Here is a 25,350-nt window from a genome sequence, read left to right on the forward strand (position 1 = left end):
AATTACTTATTTGGGGCTCAGGGAATGAAAGGATTAGAACTGAGAAGATGTTAAGAGACCATGGTCATAGAAGATCTAATTCCCCCTATCCTGAGTAGTGCTGGCATTCCCATAAGGAACGGTTTAGGGAACATCTGTCTGTGATCACTCATGTTCAGGCTCTCAGGGCTAGGAAGGACCTGCTGAGATGTGGCAGCTGGATCCAAGAGGAGAAAACAATTCCCAATCAGTGCAATGTGTTGCCTCCTAAGGCCTTTGTTAATCCTAGAAGTTATTGAAAATGTGAGGAATGGGACATGGAAAGTCAAGTAAGACTTGACAAACTCTTTTTGTGTGTTTTTGCTCAGTGCTGTACATATGCCCATAGATTTGGTGCCTAGTCTGCAAACAAGTCAGAGCAGGGTGTGCTGTTCCAGAGGAACTTTTCAAGGAGCAAATGTATTGCTCTGATAGAAGGTGGCAAAATTCGAGTATTTTTTCACCTAGACAATAAATTCAGGGCATTACTAGCTCTGAATTTTTCTTTCTCCTTTAAGGCAGTTGTTTAGGAAAAAAGGCTTAATGGTTCTGCGGCCTTTGAGGTGGGGAGCATCCAACTATTCCCTTTGAATAATGTTCTGTCAAATAAATATGCTGCCTGTTGGCTCAACCAGTGAGATTTGTCACATATACACATGTGAAATGTATTTCAAAGACTTTATCTGTCAGTTTTTAAAACTATTTCCCCTCATTGTACCTTCCTGGCAATTAAGAGTGCCTGATTTCCACGATAGCAATTTCATCTATTGTCTTGAGAATCAGGCGGATGTGACGTCTGCGTTTTTATCTTTCCTCTTAAATGAACAAGAGTTCCTGGCTTGTACAAAAACAAGAGATTTCAGACCAAAGTCATTCCAGTCTTGACTTCTGAAGCACCAGGGGAACAATGATGTTGTAGGCTTGAGGTGGAAACCGGAGGAGTTTTTTGCTCATGTGCAAGAGGAGTCTCGTGCAGAAGAAGGTACATTCGTTTCTAATTAAGCCAGTGATAAAACTGTAGATGGTTTTATACCGGCAGATCTTACTGGATTATATTCTGATTTGTTAGTGGCACCTGCTCCATTAGAACTGGGGGAAACTCCATCTGCAGTTCAGAGCAGAGTGGGAGGTGGATGGGGACTGATGGGAAGGGATTTATAACTTGCCTTTTTTCTCTGCCTGCTTTGTAAAACAAAAGGGTTGACAAAGATCAGTAGTATCTGATTCACCACAATACCTGCATGCACTGTGCATGCACCAAAAATACAGTAGCAAGTGTGTATTCTGAGAATAATGATGCTTACTGTTTCCTTCACCATTCTTTGTAGTGGTTTTCCCACACAGGTGGTACTTCTGAGCTGTCTTGCAGCCTTATGTCAGTTTGGGATTTGCAGCATTATGAGTTATAGAATAGATCTTTCTTTTTCTGTCTTGTGTATGAGTCAAACTCAGTGTTTATTTATCTGACTGAGAGTTGGACCTACATAACTAACAGCAATAAGAAGTGTATGTCTATACTGATATCTCAATTTGTCTTTGCAAAATGCATTCTAGTCTTTAATTGGATGGTTCCTTTAGGAAAAGGTGTGTCTGGTCTTCTGGCATTGATATTTTAACTTTAGTATATTTAAGCTTCTCTAGTTGCTTATATGATTACTGAAATTAATTCCCTTAGATAGAGCTCCGTGCAGCTTTCATACTTAACAGTTGATGTTTTGCCACTGAACCCATGTAGTTCACAATCTGCATGACCCTCCTATCCTATTATTAATTATTATTTTTAAAGGCCTGGTCATCCTGGAGGTAGTTTATAGACATACGGAAAACAAAGACTGATGTTGTGGTGCTAGAACATAGGAGGAGGCAATGCTAAAACTGATTTTATTGAATGAAAATTTTCACCCTGGGTCTCTAATCTCGGCACAATTTTCTCCCTTTCCTTCTTGCCCCCTATCTCAAGCCTGTTATCACCCTGAAATCAGTGGATTATGTGGTTACAATGGTCTGCCAACAAACCTGCTGGCTGGTGCAAAACTTCTATGTTCTTTCTTTCCCTTTGTGGATGTTTGTGCTGCAGAGGGGACTTCTACTGGAGCCAGCTTGGCTGAGCCAGTCTGGGGTGCATCTTCACATCAGGCTGACTGAGAAATAATGTTGTGTGTTGAAGGGCTTTGTGTGCAGAGTGTTAGCTGAGGGGAATTGGGATATGTGTCTGTGTTGGGTTGCATTTCCCATGGAGGTAGCTGACTTCCATGCTATGAGAAGTGAAAATGCAGACAAAGAGTAATTGATAACTCTGCTAGATTATCTAGTTAAAGCAGGATGCAGGGCAGCTGAATTATCACAACTGTCTGCATGGATTATGGCTTGCTGAAATGTTGCAGAGCCTCAACAATAGTTTTCCTTATAAAGAAAGGATAGAAAGTGATGAGGAGTTGTGAAACAGACTATGTCTCAAACGAAGAATATTCTAAGCTCTTTGATTTTTAACAGATGCTCCTCTTGACAGTGCTGCAAACAAGCCTACTGCTGGGCACTGTAATCACAGGTAAGAAAACAGGTTTGGACTAGAATATATTTTCACAATTTTTTGTGAGATATGAGCCCCCCTTCCCCTTTTTGTACTGACTCAGGGATTTTTCTCACAATGCTGAAGGCATCAGTAGTCATTCCTTTTGTCTGTTTACCTCAAAACAGGCACTGTGTTGAGTCCCAAACATTCCCTGAAGTCAGGAAGGTTTGACTGAACAAGAAATAGGGCTTTCCTAGTGTCCTATAGGCTTTAGTGGGATTGTAGGCACGCACAAATGAACACATGGCATTCCTCAAAGGATCAGAACTTAAATTACTCATGCAATGTTTGGGCTGGCGGAAATAAAAAAGAAAAGGCATTTCAGTAATGCATATAATAATAACAAAAAAAACCCTGTGATCATATGGACTGCCGTGCCAGGCTTACGGTCTGCCTAGAAGCCACCAGGACACCAGTGGGGATAAATTCCTGCAGAGAAATTCCTGAACTGCAAAATGATTGCTTTAAATTGCAGGTTAATGTTGTGTTTTGATACTCAGGGTCATCAGGGGGTTCACCTCAGGAGTCATCAGTTGCCCGTTGCAGCCTTTTTGGGAATGATCACATCAAAACGTTTGATGGTTCCTTGTACAATTTTGCTGGGTACTGCAGCTACCTCCTTGCTGGGGACTGTCACAAGCACTCCTTCACCCTCTTAGGTGAGTCTGAACTGGGTTCCATCACTGGAATAAAAGACAAATAGTTCCCCTTTGTCAGATAGGATGGACCACTGCATAAAAAGTGGTCTTGGTTGGGGGTTTTTTGTTTGTCTGTGGGTTGTATTGGGGTATTTTGGGCTTGTTTTGAAAAGTGGGATTACTTCCCGGGCTTCTGTTGTCCTTTGGTAATGTAGCTCATACATAAATAAGCTGCTGAGAAGCAGAGATTTTCTTACTACTCCTACTAAAAAGAAGACCTTTACTAATTTTGTATTTTTCAGGGGGATGTGGCTGAGCTGAGTCCAGGAATAAGAGCTATACAACCCTTTAGAACGAATTTTATCTGTATTCTAAACCACACCAGTAAGAAAAATCCCACCTTCTAGGACAGGCCTTGGAATTAGCATAGGCCTCTGCAGAGTTATTCTTGGGCATAGAAGTGATGATATATGTACCAAAACTGTATGTGACTTTCATACCAACTGCTTTGGTAGATGTTTTTATATTCAGTAATAACTGTTCTGTGTTGGTCATAGTTTAAAATAGGTTTTTGCTGGCCACAAATTGTCTTCCTGAGTCCCAGAACTAAGAGTATTTGGTTGTGTTTCATCTCCTCAGGTGATTACCAGGATGGGGACAAAATTGGTTTCTCTATGTATCTTGGAGAATATTTCAGTCTTCACCTCTCTTTAGATGGAGTTGTGATGCAGGAAGAAAAAAGGTACCTCTAGGAACTATTATTCTAGCAGAAAACAACCTGATGGGTTTTGTGTATCACATGCTGAGAATTTCCTGTTTTTTCTCCACAGGGTTTCCATACCTTTTGCCTCCAATGGTATATTTATAGAGAAGGAGGCAGGCTATTATAAAATATCCAGTGATGAGCATGGCTTTGTGGTGAAGACTGATGCCAGTGGAAACATTCAGATACTCCTTCAAGAAAAGCACTATAATAAGACCTGTGGGTTGTGTGGCAATTTTAATAAATTCCTTGAGGATGACTTCAGAACTCGGGAAGGTAAGGTTACCACTAACTGATTGTATGTTAATGGAAGCTCTGCACACTTTTCCCGATTCAACAAAGATGTTGCTGATCCAGCAAAAATGTTTCTACAGAACCTGTCAGATACCTCAAGCTGGTGTGTTGAAAAGCTAAGTCCGTTCATCTTCCTTTCTCCTGAAAGGAAATGGCAGTCACATCTCATTCCTGAGAAAAGACCAGGCATCTGAATGTAGCATGTTTAGAAACCTGGAAACTTTCAAATGCAAAGATAAAGCTACAGGTTAATTCATGTGCGGAGACTGGCTAGAAGAAGACCCAATAAAAAAGCATTGTGAAATACCCATTGATTCAACATCTAATTTTTCATGAATTAGCCAAGAGGTAGTAAGAATAGATAGTGTAAGAATAGAAAGATACAACAGCAGAAGATTAAATTCCTGCTGCTTGCAGGTTTGGCATGGGATGCTGTTCTATAAAGGTGTTACCTTTTAATGACATTTCGCCACCTATAAGGGCTGTTGGATTGGGGGGTACACCTTGTATCACAGCAGTTCCTGGTGAGAATGAGGAGAAAAGGACACACCTTTGCTGCTCAGTACACCTTTGTGTGAAGACTCAGAGTTTCTGGAAAGCCCTGAATGAGACTGAAGGATTGGTCTTGATTTGTGGTATTTCAGAGTGTCTTTTAATTCTGAATGCTTACCTGAAGAGGAGAGGTTTGAAGTTAGTTAATACATTGATATATTAGATTGATAACATGAAGTGTGTATTAAAAATAAATGATAGTGATAGGGAGACAAAGCAGCTTGGAAAGGAGCCTGGCAGTGCTCCAGAGATGTGTCCTACTGGCACTCAGGCTACATAAGCATAACTTCAGTGTACAGAAAAAAAAAAGAGATGTGTGTTAAATGATGTGTGTATTAAATGATAAAAAGAGATGGTGTGTTAAAATGATAAAAAGAGATGGTGTGTTAAAATGATTAATCTGTCCTTCAGCAATGTAAATAATAAGAAACAAACTCTGGTGACAAAACCTGCTTGCCATGGCTTGGATCCCTTGATGTCTGAATGAGATGAGATAGGAAGTTTATGGCTTTTTCTTGAGACAGGAAGTAGTAGTAAGGCCCCTAGCTTATGACTCCTTGCTGTGTTTTTAGTGTGGAAGTGGAGAACTGATGAGAATCTGATGAAAGAATGGCACACATTGTTTCTGTGTACACTTTGGATGCTCAGCTATTGAGGTCTGGAGCTCTGAAAGATGAGAATAAAATTGATACCCTGCTAAAGTAATACTGGGAGGACTGAGCTTTGAAGGCCTCAGGTGTTAGTTCTTGAATTCCCCAAAAAAGCCTCTCCAGTAGGTTTTGGAGTTCATAGAATATCCTGAGTTGAAAGGGACTTAGCAAGTTGAAAGTATCAGCAAGTCCCGGCCGTGTACAGGACACCCCAACAATCCCACTGTGTTGTCCAAATGCATCTTGAACTCTGGCTGTGATGATTTCCCAGGGGAGCCTGTTCAGTGCCCCACCACCCTGCAGGGGAAGAACCTTTTCTCAAAGTTGCAGACTCACTGTCCTTCAGACAGGTTGGGGTGCTGAGTCACTGCCAGTGACATGGTTCCTACAATAGCTCGTCCTGTGGAGAAGTGCTCATGTCCTGTCCAGACTGGCAGACAACATTGATTTTATTCTATGGGCTTGCTTGTTTATTGGATAAGGAGACAAAACCAAGCCTAACCTTGAGACTTTGTTTTCACAATTTAAGCATAACTAAAATATAAAAAGAAATGTCTCAGAAGCTTTCTAGGGTTTTTGTTTGGTCTTTTGTCTGTTTTTTCTCCTAGACCCTAATGAAAGGTTTCCTCTCTGCTCTTTCTTGCCAGATAAGGTCTGGTCCTTTATGGCCATTCTGTGAAGGCTTCTAAGACTTGCCAGTTGATCAGGCTCTGCTTTCTGACCTCAACATGCACTTCTAACTGGTTGCCAGCCTTTGCTCATATCAAAAAAATGAAGCTGAGTTCTTTCTAGATGCTCAGATATCTATTTGGCCACCTTTAGCCCATGTGCTTGATTCAGGGTCTGGGATTGAAACTAGACCATTCTGTTGTGAGGAGTGTGGCTGCATCACTAGGCTGTAGAGTTCTGGAGGGGGTTCTTTCCCTCTCCTGTTCAGTATTACTGATTTTACATTCATTGTAACAAACTGGAGAGGGCAGGAAAGATTTTATAGTCCATGACTTTGTTATTTCATGTCATTAATTTGAGGCAAAGTATGAATCAATTTTTGGGCAGCCTTACCAATAGTTTTGCCTGTCGGAATAATGTAAAACTGTGTTAAAAAAGCCCCCAAAACAACAAACAAAAAACCCCACCCTCATTCCTCCCCTGGAATTGCTTGATAAATAACCAACATGTGAAAATTGGTTATTTACCAACTGAGACTCTATTTATCAATTAAGACTCACAGGACTGTAGTGTCTTGACCAAATTTCTCCATTTATTTTTATGGATGAGTTAACAGAGCCTGAGAGAGTTTGGGCTTGTGGCCATTTGGAAAATCTTCAGGAGGTCCAGGGAAGGAGATCAGGGTTCCGTGCCTGGAGCATGAGGTGGTTATTCCTGATGCTTTGCTTGCCTGATCATCAGTGTCAAAGTAAACAAGGTGGTGCCAGTTTCAGATTTCAGAAAGAGCTGGTGATTGGAGGCTCAGATAATCATAGTGAACAAGTATTTTGCTGCGAAGAGTGGCCATCTGAAAATCGTTCTGAAGGGAAACAGACATGAGGGCAGCACTCAGAGCACTAAAGGCATAGTCCAGCAGGACAATCTTGGAGACCCTGCCTGCTGCTCAGGCAGTGGGGGAGTGGCCCTCTCCTCAAAGACTCTGCAAGGTCACAGTGTCGTGATGTGTCTGGGATGTTAGGAGCAGGTGGGATTTGTGTTATCTTTAATATCTGCCTCCTGAGCCCATCTTGCATGCTAAAAGGAGATTCCACCCTAGCTGGCTGCCTGGGGGTCTTGGCTTTTGAGCAGCAAGTTTACCTGCTGGGATGTGTACTGTGATCCATATCAGGCATCTGATCATCCCTTCTTGAAGCACTTCTGTCCAAATCCTTTGTTTTCATTATGTTTTGTGACAACATCTGTTTTCAACACATTTCCTGCAAGTCTTAGGCAAAACCAGTGCTTCAGCCAGAGTCCCACCCAGGCTGCATGGAGGGCTTCTGGGTGTAGAGCTCTGATGAGCCCTATGAGGGAGTTGTTTAGCTGTTTCTGCAGAGTCTTGGGTGCTTCCAGGAAGAAGAGGTGACCACAGAAAGGACAGGAGGCAAAACAAAACTCTGCTGTGCAAGAGATGAGGGTAGTCTTGCTGTGTGGTGGGATTGCAGTGCAGATTATGTTGACAGCATCACCTGCCCACTTAACCCCCAGATTATTTTTTAGGCTGTTGTGTTGTCCCTTCCACTGCCTTTCCTCTTCTCCCTTCTCAAGTTGTTCAGCAGAAGGAAAGGGAGGTGTCAGGTGGGAAAGGCCAGGGGTCTTGGCAGCTGCTCTTCCCTCTACCCATAGCAGTAAGGTGTGCTAGGGATAGTTCTCCCTCCCCATTTTTCTTCCTGAAGCCTCTTCAAATAAGTGAAGTATTTAGGTTGGAAAAGACATTCAGGATTATTGACTCCAACTTTTGAGAGATCACCACCTTGTCAACTAAACCACAGCACTGAGTGCCCTGTCCAGTCATTTCTTGAGCACTTACAGGGGTGGTGACTCCACCACCCTGCTCAGCAGCCTGTTCCAATGCTTGACAGTCCTCTCCATGAAGAAATTCTTCCTGGTGTCCAACCTGAACCTCCCCTGGTAGAGCTTGAGGCCATTTCTTCTCATCATGTCCCTTGTTCCCTGGGAGCAAGGGAAGAGCCTGATTCCCACCTGGCTGCCCCCTCCTGTCAGGGAGTTGTGCAGAGCCAGAAGGTCCCCCCTGAGCCTCCTTTTCTCCAGGCTGAGCCCCTCAGCTGCTCCTCACGTGACTGCCTCTCCAAACCCTTCATTTACTTGAAATGTGAGTCATAGAATACAGCAAACAAAGAAGTATAATCACATAATGCAAATGTTGTGTAAAAGAACCGCATAAGAGGTATAAATTTACAAGCATTGCAAGAAGGAAGGAAGGAAGGAAGGAAGGAAGGAAGGAAGGAAGGAAGGAAGGAAGGAAGGAAGGAAGGAAGGAAGGAAGGAAGGAAGGAAGGAAGGAAGGAAGGAAAGAAAAAAAGAAAAGAGAAAGAAAGAAAGAAAGAGAAAGAAAGAAAGAAAGAAAGAAAGAAAGAAAGAAAGAAAGAAAGAAAGAAAGAAAGAAAGAAAGAAAGAAAGAAAGAAAGAAAGAAAGAAAGAAAGAAAGAAAGAAAGAAAGAAAGAAAGAAGAGAAAAATTAATGGAAGGAGAGAAATGAAAAAACAAGTGACCAGTATTTTAGAGCCAACAGTTGTCCCGACCTTCAAATATTAACCTGTGGGTGATGGAGCCCCTGGGAGTTGCTGCCAGCAGGAATCCTGGCATGGATGTGTATCCAGGGCTGGAGAAACACTGCTTCAGAGCAGAACCCAGCTCCTGTTACACACCTGCTAGGGAAAGGCTGCCTTACTGCAAACAAAAGGGAATCTGGCACCTTGCTTCTCCTCAGGCCAGCTTGCATTGCTGCTTTAATGTTTATAATACATGGTAAACTAAAGGGTTGTGTTCTTCTTATTGCTGCATTTCTTTCCTTGTTCCAAGTCCTGGCTGCATAGATGACAATTTTGTGTCTTTTATCCCCTTTCCCTGGGAGTTCTTTGCTCTCTGCTGTGGGCCTGATACATGCTACCTCTAAAAGCCCCTAATTTCTAGTTTACAAAAAGTCTACAGGTCTTAATACCTCTGCCTTAGCATTCTCAGTGCAGTTTTCATGACTACCATAGTTTAGGAAGAGTGGTCTGTATATTCCTTGTGTTTGTACTAAACAGGGAGCTCAATGGAATCTTTATTATCTCTACGTGTATATTATTAAATAGTCTATAGTATACTTGGGAAGAATTTCTTTTGGTTTCTTTTGGTTTTCAGATACAGCCAGGTTTGTATTTCAATATATCCTCTGCATAAGGTCTTGGGAATGCATTAACACTGGCAGTTGATAGTCTCACAGGCACCACAATGGGGTTTAAAAGAATTAAAAAAAAATTTAAAAAAAATTTAAAAAGGGTCACAAAATTGTTTAGTAGCAGGTACCCATAATAGGAAGCCAGAGATAGTCCTGGAACCAGCAAGGTCATGGGTGGCAAAAGAGGCTGGAGGAAGCATTCCCTCTCTGGGAGGGTTCCCCTTCTCAGAAGGATGGAGCAAGAGCAGCAGAGAAGTGGTTTGCGTCTCCTGGGAAGTCACAGTCATACTAACTCATTCAGCTTTGCTTTTATGCAAAATTGATGCAAATTTTGGTAAGCCTGGGCCAGGAGATGCTTTTCCTGGGACAGAGGAGCATGTTTCAGGACATCTTACCCAGGAAGACGATGGGCCCAAACAATGGTGGTGCATGTTTAGCTTCTTTGCATACAAGGTTTAGTTTTGGACAGGAGAAAAATCAAGGCTAGCTGGGATCAAGAGTGCTAATGATTTATTCAGTTAGGGAAAGCAGATGGGTTTGTTTGTCTAATATGTTTTGTGTTTTATTGACAACTTTTAATTGGTAAGAAGATGTGCAGGCATGCTTTGGCTCCTGCAGATTGTAGCTGACCAGCAGCAACTCCTACCATGTTCATGCAGGTGTGAGGGAGGTGGGAGCTGCCTTCTGCAGGCTTTAGTCTGTCCTTGAGCATAGAGACATCCTTAGCAGAACAAAATCCGTATCACTGATCATGGCTTTCCTACAGTCAATCTGTTTGGAATAAAAATCTATTTGATACAACAGTTTATATTTTTAAAGAGAGCTTTCAGCAGACTATCACCTTAATAGCAGTCAATAATGCCCATTTGTTGCTAAAACCCTTCAAACAGCATGTTTCTTCTCCTCTTCTTCATTCCCAGGGACCCTGGTGGGGAACAGTTATGATTTTGCCAACTCCTGGGCCTTGCACAGTGAAAAGAAGCACTGCAAGAGAGTGCAGACTCCGAGCAACACCTGCAACATTTCATCTGATATGGCAGAGAAGGTTGGTGCTGCAAGATGGCATTCTGGTTTCAGTCCTCCCCTACCTGAAAGGCAACTTGCCTGCCCTTTGGCAGAAGAACAGAAATCACAGAATATTCTGATTTGGAAGGGACCCACAAAGATCACTGAATCCAACTCCTGGCCCTGCACAGGACAGCCCCAAAATCCCACCCTGTGCCTGAGAGCATTGTCCAAATGCTCCTGGAGCTCTGGCAGCCTTGGGGCTGTGACCATTCTCTGGAGAGCCTGTTCAGTGCCCCAGCACCCTCTGGGGGAGGGACCCTTAATGATATCCGACCTAAACCTGTTATCTGTCTATCTAATCTACCTACCTATAACCACCTTCCCCTTTCCCCCACCCCAAACATTAAATAGGCAAACAGAGAAAACATCAGCTTGTTTGAGGCTGAAGTGTGAATTACTGCCAAAGAAATTATGATGTTACTTGGGAAAGGTGTGTTTCAGTGATTCCTGCAAAATGAGGAATTAGTTAATTCCCTTTCTGATTGTGCCAGCAGGGAAGCATCAGTTCTGAAGCCTCTGTGGGCACTGCCTCCCCCAATGGAACTTGTTGCAGTTTATATACTTGGGAGTCAGCAGAGGAGGGAGATGCTCCAGCCAGGCTGTTTTTGATATAGGATATGTTTTCAGTTGGTGTTCCAAAAACTCTGTGTCACCAGGCTATTTCCCTTCCCAGGAGGAAGTTCTTTCAGCTATGTGTACACATAGTAGTGCTGATTTAGTGAAGAAACACAGAACTGTTTGCCTTGGCCAACTCTGTGACCCCCTTTGCTGCATCAACCTTTTTCTTCTTGTCTTTTATAACTACAAACATGCTTCTTGTTTCCCTTAGACAGGGTGTGGTTGCAGGCAGATGGTCACCAGCTCAGGGAAGAAAGTACCTTTGAATATTTACTGAATATTATGGCTGTTGTGGTAAATTGAGACTTCATCCCTTGAGGGGTTACAACTGATTCCATGTACTTTGTTGTAAATCAGAATGATTTTCTGGGTGGCAGGTTTGGATTTATACCAGAGTAATTGAGGCTGAAATGTAGTTGTAAGTTTCTCACTATTCAATTCCTGCAGACAGGTATTTGCTAAACTAGACACAAACAGCTTCTCAAGTGTAGTGGCACTTCCTGGAATATATCTGCTCTCCAGCTAACCTGTGTGCTGGTTTCCTACCTACCTGGAAAAGGCTAACTAAGAGTTGGACAAGTTGCAAAGTTCTGACTCTATACTTCCATTAAGCTTTTGGATGGGGATGCTTCAGATGTGTTGTGAAATTCAGTGAAGGATGCTTGTGCTCCTCAGCACTTAAGCCTCACTACCTGCAAAACTGGCTGAGGAATTATGGTAGTGATTTCAGGTTGGAAATCTCCAGCTGATGTTTCTTGCTTGGGCAGAGATGGTGTGTGGGGGTGTGAACAATTGGGATTGTTCTGCCTGGAGAAGAGAAGGCTTTGGGGTCACCTCATTGTGGCCTTCCAGTGCCTGAAGGGAACCTACAGGAAAGATGAAGAGAGACTCTTGACAAGGGCCCGGAGTGACAGGACGAGGGGGAATGGCTTCACACTGACAGAGAGCAGGTTTAGATTGGATATCAGGAAGAAATTCTTCCCTGTGAGGGTGGAGAGGCCTTGGCACAGGTTTCTCAGAGCAGCTGGAGCTGCCCCATCCTTGGCAGTGTCCAAGGCCAGGCTGGATAGGGCTCTGAGCAACCTGGAATAGTCGAAGTTGTCCCTGCCCATGGCAGAGGTGTGGACCTACGTGATCTTTAAGGTCCCTTCCAACCCAAACCATTTTATGATTCTTTAAACCTGGTTACAGCTCTAGAGAAAGGGTAGTTCTTGTGACTGGTTGTGGTCCCTGGAATTTAATCTGTTCAGGCAAGTTTAGAAAGTGTCAACATTGCAGCTGAGGCTGGGGAGTGGCATGTAGGGTGAATTCCAGTCCGTTGGTCAAGTACAACTAATTTGGATTTTATACAGATGCTATTAAATATTGATGCTTTGTTGATAAAGTTTTCTTTCCCACAAACTGAATGAAAATATATTCTCTCTAATGTGAGTTCATAAGCTCACAGCATTAAACATTGCCTTAATTTATTCATTGTGCAAGAATAAACACAGCACTATTAACAGAAGGCCAGCCAAACAAGTGCCTGCTGAAGAATGTAGGGCTTTTTAATCGTGTGCTTTGTTTGCTTGCCTCAGCTTCAGGAATGTAAATCTCCTTGGTCTCCCTGCCTCCCTCCCTGCCAGGCAGTCAGCTGTTAGGTGAGGGAAACAAAAGCTCTGCTTCAAGACGCTCCTCCCACCCCAGTGCCCCCACACTGGGTGGGTCTGTGGTTTTCTTTACCCTCTCTGTTTCCCCCCTCCCTGGCCAATAGCATCCTTGGAGAGATGGCTTCTGGCTTCTTTCAGCAGGAATTATAATGACACTATGAGGGAAAATGGATTCACACTGTCAGAGAGCAGGTTTAGACTGGACATTAAGAAGAAATTCTTTCCTGTGAGGGTGGTGAGGCCGTAGCAAAAGTTGCCCAGAGAAGCTGTGGCTGCCCCATCCCTGGCAGTGTTCAAGGCCAAGTTGAATGGAGCTCTGAGCAACCTGGGATAGTGGAAGATGTCCCTGCCCATGGTAGGGGGTTGGAATGAGATGATCTTTAAGATCGCTTCTAACCCAAACCATTGTATGATTCTGTGCAGTGGAATCATGATTCTTTAAACCTAAACAGAAAGCCCTGCTGTTCCTTTATCTTTAAATCCTAAAAATGTTAAATATTTTTTTTGAAGTTTCTGTCTTGTTTCTTGTTTGGAAGTTTCTATCGTCTTTCTGTTTTGACACATCTCTGTGTGTCAGCTGAGAAGTCTTGAACCACCTCACATTCTTATCCCACTGCTGCTAGGGCCTTTCTCTGCCCTCCACCTCTAAAACACACACACACTTAGTGTGATTAGCTGCCTTGCCTCAGGATCCAGAGACTATTCCAAACTGGGCAGTGTTGGAGGGAGGAAGAAAGTCTTCCTACCATGCCCTGCCCTCTGCAGCTGATGTTTAGTTACCCAAAAGGAGCCTCACTGTATTGTCTGATCCTTTTTTCACTGGTTTAGGCTGTTCAACAAAGTACTGCAATTTAACAGGCTCTAAGATGACCAACAGTATGGGTAACATGGATCTGAAAGTATAAATGGGTGATCTGGAAAAGGATGGCAACAAGGCAGCTTTGAAAACAAAAATGTGTAGGGTTTAAAGCATTGCAATTAATTATGGTGTTCTTATACGTTACCTTTATTTTGTAGATTTCACCTCTAATAGAAATGGTGTGTGGTGGCCAGAGGTCACTGTATTATTTCCTTTTTTCTTCTCTAATTAGGAAATTATACCTCTTGTATGTTAGATGTGAAAATTATTGAAATTAAAATTAATCTAATTTCTGCTTTTGCTGAAATTCAGCTCTTACTGCAGTTGGTAAAAAACAGGTCCCCCATTATCCCATGGAATACTTCCATATGTAATAAAGAAATAGCATTATTCCCAGATCTGAAAACAAGTAGAAATATTCAGCTTTGGACCATCATTCATCATGGCTGGGGTCAGAGGCAGGTCCAGCAAAGGTCCACAGGTCCAGCCCTGTCCCTGGATGGAGCAACCTGGTCTAGTGGTGGATGTTCCTGCCCATGGCAGGGGATTGGACTAGAGGATCTTTAATGTCCCTTCCAACCCAAATAATTCTATACAATATAATAATATACTACATGGGTGAAAATGAGGCCAAATATATCTAAAATCTCATTTTTCTTCATCAGATTAATCAGCATTCAAGGGAAGTGATTTCTTTCAGTTTTTACCTAGTCTGCTCAAACATACAGCCACTGTTTGGTGTATTAAACATACTGGGTTTGGATACTTTTAATGTGAAAAGGTGGGAGGCTAAATCTTTCTCCATGAAATATATTTTCTGAAAAACTATAACCAGTTAATGGCACCAAAATATACCTTTCCTGAGTGTTCTGGAGAATCCATATGTGTATCTGCATACCATTGGTTTTAAATTCAAGGGAACAAGAGGGTGTCTTTGATTGCTTCTGTTATTTGTTAGGTTCTCTCTCTTTAATGGTAATTGTTAAGCTGTGGACAAATGCAGTTCATGCAGCAGCAGAAGGAAATGCCACAGAAATGGGAAGAATGTACAAAATTCCACCTCCAGCTCTGTGCGGTGGGCCTGGGACAGAAGGAAGGTCAGCAAGTTTTGTGGTTACTGAGGGTTGCCAGTGCCAGGACCCCGCCAACCTATTTAAAGAAATATTTAAAATAGGACTAGTGCAGAAGGGAAGGGAGGAATTTTACAACCTTCACCTGCATTTCAGATACTGCGGTCAGTCCTGCCAATTTTAATCTTACAGCCACCTTTGGCCTAAGCACTGTTTCAGCCTGAGGCTTCACTCTCCAGTCTGTTGGGTTTAAATACTTTGTGTAGAGCAGCTTCCATGAGCAGGAATGTTACAGCAGTGGCTGAGGCTGCCAAATATCTAATACCACTGTCCTCTAAACTAAAGAATAAGGACCTCTCTTAGTCCAGCCTGGCCAGTGAGTTTTAAAGAAAGGAAGGAATGAAAATAACAATAACTTGCAGAATGGTTAGAGTTGGAAGGGGTCATTGAGTCCAATTCCCTGGTTCCAACAGGGCCATCCTAGGTAAGGCTGCTCAGGTCCTTGTCCACTCACATTTTGAATATCTCCAGGGTGATGGTTCCATACCCTTTTTTTGACCACCCTCACGGGGAAAGTTTTTGGTTTTGTATCTATTCAGATTTACCCATATTTCAGCTTATTTATCATGATAATTGAGATATGTCTGAAAGATGGGAAAATTTCTGCTATAACTTTTTGCCTAAAGTCACTGGAAATCTGATGAAATTTGAACGGCAAGAAAACCTTTACACAGAGAAAAGGAACTGTTTATTGCTTTTCAACATATATCACTTGGTTTCTAGATAACCAGCTGGGGCTCAGCACAGCCTTTAGCTATGCTGTTAGTGAACAAATCCAAGACCAAAGAACTAGAGGAAAAGAAAAATGGGTTAGTTTTTTTGGTGTGTAATCTCCTTTGTTTTTTAAGTCACTTTTCTATCTAAAATGTTCCTTTTAGTGGAATATACAGTCTGAGTTTTGCTGTTGGAGTTGTATTACCTTGAGAAACTTCATTAGCTCAGCCCCTAAACAGGATTGTTGCATATACTGGTTTTCTACTGCACTTGATACCATCTGGATAAAGGCTTTGATCCAGGAGTTGCTGTACTGCTCATCCTCTGAATGGCTCTGAGCTCACTTTTGGTTTTATCAGTTTCATCTCCAAGCCCTGCTTTAATAGCTTTCTTGGCTGCTTCTGTTGTTGTTACTTCCACCCTTAGGGCATCTTTTCAGCTTTTCTGTACTTCTGTGAGTCTTAGAGCAGCACCAACCACCATTTATGTGGTTCCTGCTCCCCCCTGCTTCTAGTGTCTTTTTATCTTTTCCCATCTGGTTCAGCATGGTGGGTGCTGTCTGGGGATCAGAATTATCCCAGGCTGGAGCTGAATTTCTGATTTTCACCATGTCCAGCTGTCATGTTTTAAGTTCCCTGAGTCCTTTCTCAGAAAGCTCAAAACCTCTTTGCACATGTGGTTGTTCCCTGAGTCCTTTGCTAAACTTGGAATACATTCCCAACAGAGTAGACATTTCTGGTTGGTTTGTTTTTGTAAGCAAGAAATTCTATCTAGGCTCAGACATGTACTAGCTTGAGTTGATCACCTGAACAAAACACCCTTTAGACAAAATAAAAAGGTATTTTCTATTCAGCAGTTTTCCTATACAGGCACCATAGCTGCCATTCAGAGAAAACATCTTGATTTTTTATTTTGGGGTTTTTTTTTGATCTACATTTTTCATCTCCCAGAAAATAAGATGCTTTTAAATTACATATAATTATTATAATTATATGTATAATTATAATATAATTATTATTAATTTTTTTTACACAGCAGCTTGTATGTGCTGTCACCTCAGGTACATGTTAAGTTTTTTAGAAGTAATGAATTGTAACTGTGAACCACTATGAAGAATATGCCCTCCCCTCTAACCACTGAGTATAACTCCTAAAAAATACACCATGGTTTACATTTGCTTACATAAAACACTGACAAATAAGTAGAAGAAAGTTGTGTTCCAACTTTTTGTTGTGCTGGGGTTGTATCAGAAAATTGTTTTTTCACTTAGCTAAACTCAGTGCCATCCTTTCAGAAAGTTGTGCTGAGATCCTCAGACTCATTGAACTGTGACATAATGTGTACAAAAGAGTTTATGTGGGAGCCTCCCCTGGAGAATTTAATCATACTCTACGTTTTCCTTAAGTTTTGTTCTACATACAGTTAAGTTTCCTCTCAGGTTTCTGCTGTCTGAAAGAAGAGGTCTTGATACCTCCTCCTATCTCCCTGTGCTGTCCTTCCCTCACTGGCTCTCACCACGCTGATTTAACTCAGGAGAAGAGCAGAACAAATTGCTTTTCTTCCCTGGGCTATTGTTCTCCTATTTATCTGAGCTAAATTGACCTGTTGTGCTTTGGACAAGCCAGCAGGAGCAATGGGAATGTGTGGCCAGAAGTGGAAAACAAATTTCATTCCTGGGATTTCAGTCAGACTCAATCTTTCCCTCTGACACCTGCTCTGGCCACTTGTTATCCAAAAGATTGTCTGGTTGTTTTTCTTCCTACCTGCCTTAGTTCCCCTCTGTTGCTGTGTGACTTTCCTGGGAATCCAGGCACAATCCAGTTCTTTTCTGGGAAGCCAAAGGAAGTAGAATGCCTCCATCCTTTTGCTGACTGACTGACTGATGTGTTTCTGTGTGAAGCATCCCTTATGTGATGCTCCATTTTATAATAATCAGTATATTAATGTATCCATGCATGTAGTGAATAAATGGGTAGAGCTCGCTCTTAAATAAGAGCTGTGATGTTGTTAACAACAGTGGTGATGATGTGTTTGGAAAAGTTGAGTTTTCCCGTCTTCCTGAGACTACAGGAGGTAATTTTGTCCCCTTTTCTCTCTCTCTGTCCCTTTGCTCCTAACTTCTTGTGCAGGGCGTCCTGGAAACCTGCCAGCTGCTGAGCACATCGCTGACCTTCTCCCGGTGCCACCATCGAGTGGATCCTGAGCCATTCATCAGCCTTTGTGAAAGAGACATCTGTGTCTGTCCCCAGGGTGTGGACTGTCACTGCCCTGCCTTCCTAGAGTATGCCAGGAGCTGCGCTCATGAAGGAGTCATTTTGGAGGGGTGGCCTGAAGAGAGCTCGTGCAGTAAGCTGGCAGATTTATTCCTAGGCTGCTCATCCCCAATAGGATTGTGCCTGTCTTGCAGATTTTTGTCCTGCAGCTAAAAGCAGATGGTGTATTTTAGGAGGTTGGTTCATTTATAGGAAGTGCCTTTGCTCACTTCCCCCTTTCAGCTCTCCATCACCCATCTTTTACTAGAAGTTCTTGTCCCTAATGCAGTATTTTTTGAACTGTTTACAAAGAAGATCCTGAGCTGTTACATGTCCCACCACAGTGTACACAGTCAGTGAAGACTTATTTGATACACAAACGTATAGACTAGGATGTTTAGGTGCTATTTTACACATGGCATTTTCCAGCCTGTATTTTAAGTCAGCATCTTTGTGAAATGCTCTCTAACGTTTTTGCATAAAGACAATTGTTTCACCCTTTATTTGCTTGAATCAATTGCCTTGAAATTGAGATGTTGCCTTTTCTAATCTAATTTTTGTCTAGTTTAGAGATCCTGATTACATCTTGAACTGCTGCCTTTATTAGCCCAATTTTGCTGAATTCAGAGGTCCTGATTGTATCTGTGCTGAGGTTTTGCAACAAGGAAGTGCAAAGACTGACTGAGATGGATTGTATTTATAGAGGAAAAGTCATGTTTCCACCTACTGCTGAGAACTGTGGTTTAATAGAGAGCATTAAATAAATAATTTTAAAAATCCACTAATGTCATGTTCTCAGTGCTTTTTCTCATGGTTTTTTGTTATGAGAAAGGACATTTTCCTTGGGATCTTTGTGTAAATTGACTACATGGGGTAAACTGTCTGATTTGTACTGATAACACTTTGTTCTCTGGTAAAGATATTCTGCTATTGGCCACTGAAGAAATCTGTGCCTTCAGACTGTGGTTAGGGCAGCAAGATGCTGCCAGCCACTTGTTCTAGGGATTGTACAGTCTGAGTTCTAGCAGTATTTTATTACCTTTCCATTGGGACATAAAAGGGATCTATTAAAGCTCATCTCCTTGCTCAGGGTGTGAGCCAGGTAACCCATTTTTGCTGGGGCTCTTTGTAAGTCTGATTAAAAGCCACGAGTTAAATGAGCCTTTGTGTAATCCCAGGAGCTTTGGAGCTCATTTCTAACCCTTGAATTCACGAGCTGCAGTTTGGTTTTTTTCTCCTGAGTCAGGAAAGAGGGAAGTGTCCCACTGCCACAGCGGGAGCTTAATTTTCTATCACCCTTCATCTGTGCTATGGTGCTTTCTCAGGAGATGATGATGATGATGAAAGTATGGAATACTCTGCTGTGTGGGAAGGGCTCTAGTGCTGGGCACACTGTGCAAGTGTGAGTTGGTGCCCGAGCTGAGGGCACCCAGGGCAAGATCACTTCTTCGTTACCCTCCCACTACTTCAGCAGAGGATTGGCTTGGAAAGGGCAGTCTCTAACTTTTTCTTCCCACTTCATGCCCCCGCAGTATTGTAGGACATGGTGTGTGTATGCACTGAAGAGAAGGAATGCCTGTAATAATGTGTTTGCGTAGTAGCCTGGCCTAGATAATGGCAGCAGTGGAGATACCAGGCATGGGTGTTATCCTGAACTGGTGGTTCTCTGGAAGAAGGAGGATGGGGTTTCAGAGTTTTAACTGTCTCCTGGTTCTTCCAGGAGAAACACCAAACAGGATAATTTCACAAATGAGTGGAGTAAGTGCATGGCTTAAAGGTGCAAAACAACCATGTCTGTCCAAATTGCTTAGATATTATTACAAAACTTCTCCCTAGGTTTATTATTCTTTATGCACTTGGGTTTAGTTATTAAGATTCATTTTATTAGAAAGCAAATTGGCTTTAACCTCTGAGTATTTACTATGCTACCTGACAGATGATATTGCAGCAAATTGAAAATCAAATATTTCTAAAATGTTCTGCTTCTAAAAAAGAAATAATCATTTGGAAACTGACATGACTTTTTTTTGTCTCTGTAGTTCAGCCCTTGATAATGAAAGGATTTTTTGGTTTAAGAGTTACTGAGGAATTTGCATTTCTAATTTCTTTTAATTGTTTCAGGGCCAAGGTGTCCAGTTGGCATGGAATATAAGGAGTGTGTATCCCCATGTGCCAAAACCTGCCAGAGTCTGAATATCAATGAAGTGTGTCATGGACAATGTGTTGATGGCTGCAGATGCCCTGGTAATTTATTTACTGGGTTATTTACAGAGAAAAATTTGGCAGTCAAGCTACTATTTTATTAGAAGAAAGAAAGCTGTGTCTACCCTTAAATTTTCTTGAAATCAGGAACACTTCTTTTTTCTGGGACCATGCCCTAGAATAATCCAGTTTCTGTAGCACCTGTATGCTCACTCCATGAAAGGGCCATTTTTCAGGGCCAACTAAAAAGTAAATGTTTCTGTGAAAATCAGTACCAACTAATATTCCAAGATTGCCTTTATTTCTTGGTGAGAGACTGCTTGCCTTTGATGTACTCCTGAATTGCTTGGGTTAGAGGCAAATACAGTTAGGGGAAGAAACAGCAGAGAATGCACTGAAGGAATTTCTTGCAGAAAAACAGTACATGTAAAGCTTGCACTGCAAATTCAAAGTTCTTCATCATTTAGGTGAATAATTTAATTTATTATTGAATCTTCCATACAGGAGATTTGATTGGATTAAAGGGAACAGCCCAGCCGCACCCATTTTCTACTTCTGTCTCTTGTACTTAACTGCAGGAGGAGAGCTTGGTTCCTGGCTCCAAAGCTCCATATGCTTCCATTTCTAGCTGGTTTGGTTTTTTGTTTTTTTTTTTTTTTTTGTTGTTGTTCACTGGGTGCTTTGTTTGTTTTGAATAGGACTGTCTCTGCATTTCAGCCTGTCTGGGCTTTGTAAATGCACACAGGTGTTTAGGGTCGCCTTGTACAAGATGCCAAGTGTGACGGAGGTTTGCAGAGCTTTGCTTTCCAAAACAAGGCAATAATGACAATGTCAGCCTTGTTTGAGGAGTCACTGCATTCAGAGTTTGATAGTTTCCCATTCAGCTGCCAGTCTCTTCCTTACTGGAGGTTCAGAAGTGTGGCAGGACCTGCAAAGGTGACAGACAGGTGATGTAACCAGACTCTGGAGATTATTTTGCTGTGAAGGATCCAGCTACTGTATTTGTGAAGGATCCAGCTACTGTATTTGTGCAGTCCTGGAAGTGTTGGAGAAAGCTGAAGGAGCTTAATTAATCCTCTGGCTGCACAAGGGCTCTTGCTGTACTTTTCATTTGGTAGATGCATTGGTCTGTTCAGCATGGGAAAGGTCTAAGGAGAGAGGAACTGAGAGGTGGAGAAGTAGGAGCTCCACAGAAACGGTAAAGGGCATGAGAATAACAATCAGCAGTTCAAAACTTTTACTGCTCTTTGTTGTACAGCCAGAAAAGTAGAACCTGGAGAAAACCAGGAGGATCTGACAGATGACTAGAGGGATTTTTGATGAGGATTCTACCTTCACTTAGCTTCCCTCCAGTGCTCCAAGGGCAAACAGGATCTGAAGTATGTTTGACCAATGTCTTCTTTTTTTTTTTTTTCCCCTCTGTTAAATGCCCCTCATGGTTACATTAATTGCTGTAAATGGAATTACTCATGCCAGGAAAAAAAAGACAGGCATTCTGTTTTCTTGTGTTCTCTGGAGAGTCACAGCACTCTTAAATGCTCAGACCTTGTTGTGATTCTCTCACTGGAAGGATTTTCTCAACAGCCAAGATCTTTCCAGGCAGCTCTATAGGAAGAATAAGAGAAAGGAGACTTATCTGGGTCTTGGGATCAGTGATGGCTGCTGCTTCCAGGGAAAAGAGCCAAAATCTCTGCAGGCGATTGGAAGGAGTCACTCAAAGAGAAGGGACAGGGGTGTTCAAGAAAACAAATGTTTTGCCACAGCAGCTCTTTTGAAAATGGCAGAATATCAACTCTCTCTCAATATGGGGGTTGAATAGAAAGCACTATAAACTAGCAATAGAAGCAAGGACAAGTTTCTACCTTAGAATAACCTTTTAACTCCTTTGTGCCTCTGTTTATCCTTAGAGTACAAAGAGCTCTCTCTATAGAACAGGTAATTATAGCTGTGTAATATAGAAACCTCAGCAGCTGGACTGAAGTTGGGAAGCTGGCCCTTTTGCTTTTTGCCTCTGCAGATGTTCAGAAGTGGCTTCTTTCTCTCAGACTCTGCTAAGAGTCTGAGACTTTCTTAAGTCTCTGCTGGACTTAAATGGTGTCCAAATTTGTTTCTTCATTCCTCACTTTGCCTCATCTTTGGTTCTCTTATGACGAATACAAGACCTTCTGTGGCCACCCTTTACTGCAGCCAGTGAAGTTCATGGTTTTTCCAACAGTCAAGTCCCAGGCCAACTTTTACCAACTTTGATTGTGCTCCTTGTGTTTAATTTGTCTATGTCCCAACATGTGTTCTAGACCTGAGGATGTACTAAGCAAGGAGCTTTTCTGGCAGCACCAGGAATGCTTTGTTCAGCAGGTCTGAGGGAGAGGCAGCACCAGAAGGGAAGCAGACACCTGCCCGTGTGAGGCTTTTTGGCAAGCCTCATTCCTTTTTATTGTTGTCTATGACTAAGTATGGATAATAATGCATATGAAGTCTTGGCAAAGTCCATGAAGAACAACAAAATCTAATTGTATTTATGTTTCTGTCCCTGTGTGTGTGATATGGGTGTCTGATGCTACCTGACCTATCCAGAGGGGCTGCTCCTTGATGGTGACCACTGCATTGAAAGCTCTGACTGCTCCTGCATCCACTCTGGAAAACATTATCCTCCTGGCTTCACCATCTCCCAGGACTGCAACTCATGGTAAACCCTGTGCTGCTCTGGTGTGGTTGCTCTAGATAAGTACTGCACACCGGTCAGTGACTGCTTTGCATTATCTTTCTAGAAATCTCTCTACCTTTAAAAAATTTCCTTTCACTGGCAAAGGGCTTGCTCTTTTACTGGAATTCCCAGCCCCTTCCAAGAAGTGAGCTGTTCACAAAGGCAAAATCAGCTCTATTTTCAAAGGGAGATTTGATCTGATAGAACAACATGAAGGTCACACTCCTTCAAAGAGCAGAGAACTACCTGTTTCCTGTGGATAAGACAGACCAGCAGGTTCCCATGTCTGGGTAGTGTCAGCAGTGGTGTCTTTGTTTTGACTTCCTAAGTGTATTTAACCTCTAAACCCCATTTCTTTCCAAGAGGAGTTAGCCTAAGGCACGTCCTTGGAAATTGTTACAGGGCTAATGAGTCTTCCTAGCATGGCCCACAATTTTTCTTTCACTCCTGAGTACCAGACTGGAGGGAAAAAACAGCACTTTAAAGAAAGGAAGAGGAATTAGTCACATATTCCTGATCTGGTTTTGTGTTCAATGTGGACATATTTGTGCAAGGAGTTTGGACAACTGTTTACTCAGAAGTTTCCAATTGGAGCACAGAAGGAGGAGAACTCAATGAAGGCCATGACATGCAGAAGAAAGGTGGTCTGTGCATCATCCCTGTTAATCAGCAGCTATTCATTACCTGCACCACATGTCCCAGAACAAAAGCCATAACCATGACATTAGCATTTTATCTTTTTCCGTGCAGTCCTCGGCAGCTTTGAGCTTGGCCGCATTGTTCAGTCTTAGTGCTCTTGGGAGATGAGTGTAGCCTGACAGGCTGGGTTTTTTATTGCTTGTGTTTTGTTACTGCTTCCTATTATTCAAATTTGATGCTGCTGTGGAGAACGTCATTCCATTGACTCTGCATTTAACATCTTCAATAATCTGCCTCCCCACAAATGGTTTTCAGGGGCTGGGATAATTAAAGGAATGAGAAGAATATAGTAGCTCTTGAACCAAGGAGTGCAGAGGGGGTTGTGGAAGACACTGGAGTTGATCACAGCAAGGGAGTTTGATGTAAGAAGAAGTAAAGGAGAATAGATTTGTTTAAGGGCTAGAGAGGCAATTTTCACTGCCTAATAAAGATGGGCTGTGAAGAGGATGGGGTCAAACTCTTCTCAGAGGCAAACAGCAAAAGGCTGTGAAGCAATGGAGATAAGCTGAAAAGGAAATTCTGTTTTGGCACAAAGAAAAATTCTTCTCCCTTTTCCAGTGCTGTACTGGGACAGCTGCTCAGTGAGATTGTGGGACCTCATCTTGGATATTTCTAAACTCAAATGGGCAAGGTCCTCACCCACCTGATCTAGCTTTGACATTGCTTTCTCTGAGTTGGGGATTGTAGTAAATTATTTTCCTAGAAGTCCCTTCAAACATTTTTTCCCCTGTGATTCTGTTGTTTTGATAGATATACCTTGAGAACTGCATTGAACTCATTCCACATTAGTGGAATATAGCTGAAAATTCCATTAAACACAGAGATTTGACAGGGAAACCCAGAAATCCTTGAGTTCTGCCACCATACCCATTCATCTTATCAGCAGTTGCTGTCATATGATGAGAAGAAGGGATGAATACATTAAAAAATGAAGTTATGGGAGATGGAAGGAATGTTGGGGACTGATCTAACTTCCCTGGGACAGATGACCATTTTCAGGTTTTTGGGAAAAATGTGCAACAGAAAATTTATATTCATGTACTCTTACTTAACTTGCTACTATCTCTTTCCTAGCATTTGTCGACATGGCATGTGGATCTGCAGCAATGGGGAATGCCCAGGTATGTTGGCTTCACTCTTTTCAGGTTTTGACAAATAAGCCTTGCCTACGTCCCTCCCACTCATGCCCCACTTATGTATTTTTTTTTTACTCAAAAAAGCAAATCTTTGTTCTTCCTTGCTCGATCCAGTACAGTCCAGTTGGGATCCTACTTTTAAGTTCTTCTCTTGAGACAAGTCAGACATTGCTCTGTGTGGTTTATGTGTAGCAACGTAAAATCCTGTTTGGTGGGAAGGCCGGTTCCTGCTTTGATTACTTAGTTTGCCAGTTATAAGGGTCTGTATGTTCAGAGGATTGGCTTGCAGGTAGAGGAACACTCCTGGCTTTCTTAGACCACATACAATTGACCACGTACAATTTCTCATTGTACCTTACTGACCACAATTCCCTCATGGTCATGTTGTGGGTGAAGGAGCCACAGTCTCAGGGAGAAAGTGGCTGCCCTGCCTTCCATGGGTGCTGGCAGATTGGAGAGGCAGCTCTGCAGATGCAGACTGGGGTTATGGCTGGACAGGAAAACAGCAGATTTGTGGGCTTTAGTGGTTTTTTGTTGAGATGAGACTGTGCAACCCTCACAGGTTAGGGAAATTGCAACAATCTTAAGGTGTTCTATCAAAAAAGTCTGTCTTTTTTTGATGACATGAAACCTGCCTAACCCATCAATGGTCCTTTTCCTCCTGCTTTAGAACAAAAGAGCACTTCCCCCAAAATATCAACACTTAAGGAAGAGGATGGGGGTTGGTGTATGTAAATATTCAAAATGGAGATGACATTTTTAGTGAGCTGTCCCCTGTGCTTGTTTATTAAGGATCTCTTCAAGTGCAGAGAATCTCACTGTCTAAAACACAGCTTCAAGGACACAGCCCAGGCTGATTCATTACATCTTCTAGCTAATGGCCAGCAGCATGATTACAAACAAGAAATAGGTGCTTTTCTAACTTCAGTTTTTCCTTAGA

At 42.3% G+C, this 25,350-nt stretch overlaps 1 protein-coding gene across 1 annotated transcript in view; it reads left to right on the forward strand.

The window, feature by feature from the left end:
- Window positions 1–889: 889 nt before the first annotated feature.
- The window catches only part of VWF (von Willebrand factor), a 117,370-nt gene continuing 92,909 nt past the window's right edge, over window positions 890–25,350 (forward strand). The window contains exons 1-10 of the mRNA XM_066568403.1: window positions 890–1,000; window positions 2,512–2,566; window positions 3,091–3,249; window positions 3,868–3,970; window positions 4,059–4,267; window positions 10,300–10,424; window positions 17,547–17,763; window positions 19,791–19,913; window positions 22,446–22,557; window positions 24,349–24,395. Of these exons, the coding sequence (XP_066424500.1) occupies window positions 971–1,000; window positions 2,512–2,566; window positions 3,091–3,249; window positions 3,868–3,970; window positions 4,059–4,267; window positions 10,300–10,424; window positions 17,547–17,763; window positions 19,791–19,913; window positions 22,446–22,557; window positions 24,349–24,395 (1,180 nt within the window). The 5' untranslated portion in view covers window positions 890–970. The remainder of the gene's footprint in view (window positions 1,001–2,511; window positions 2,567–3,090; window positions 3,250–3,867; window positions 3,971–4,058; window positions 4,268–10,299; window positions 10,425–17,546; window positions 17,764–19,790; window positions 19,914–22,445; window positions 22,558–24,348; window positions 24,396–25,350) is intronic.

The sequence above is a fragment of the Molothrus aeneus genome, chromosome 32, assembly GCF_037042795.1.
Source record: "Molothrus aeneus isolate 106 chromosome 32, BPBGC_Maene_1.0, whole genome shotgun sequence".
In the NCBI taxonomy this organism is placed as follows: Eukaryota; Metazoa; Chordata; class Aves; order Passeriformes; family Icteridae; genus Molothrus; species Molothrus aeneus.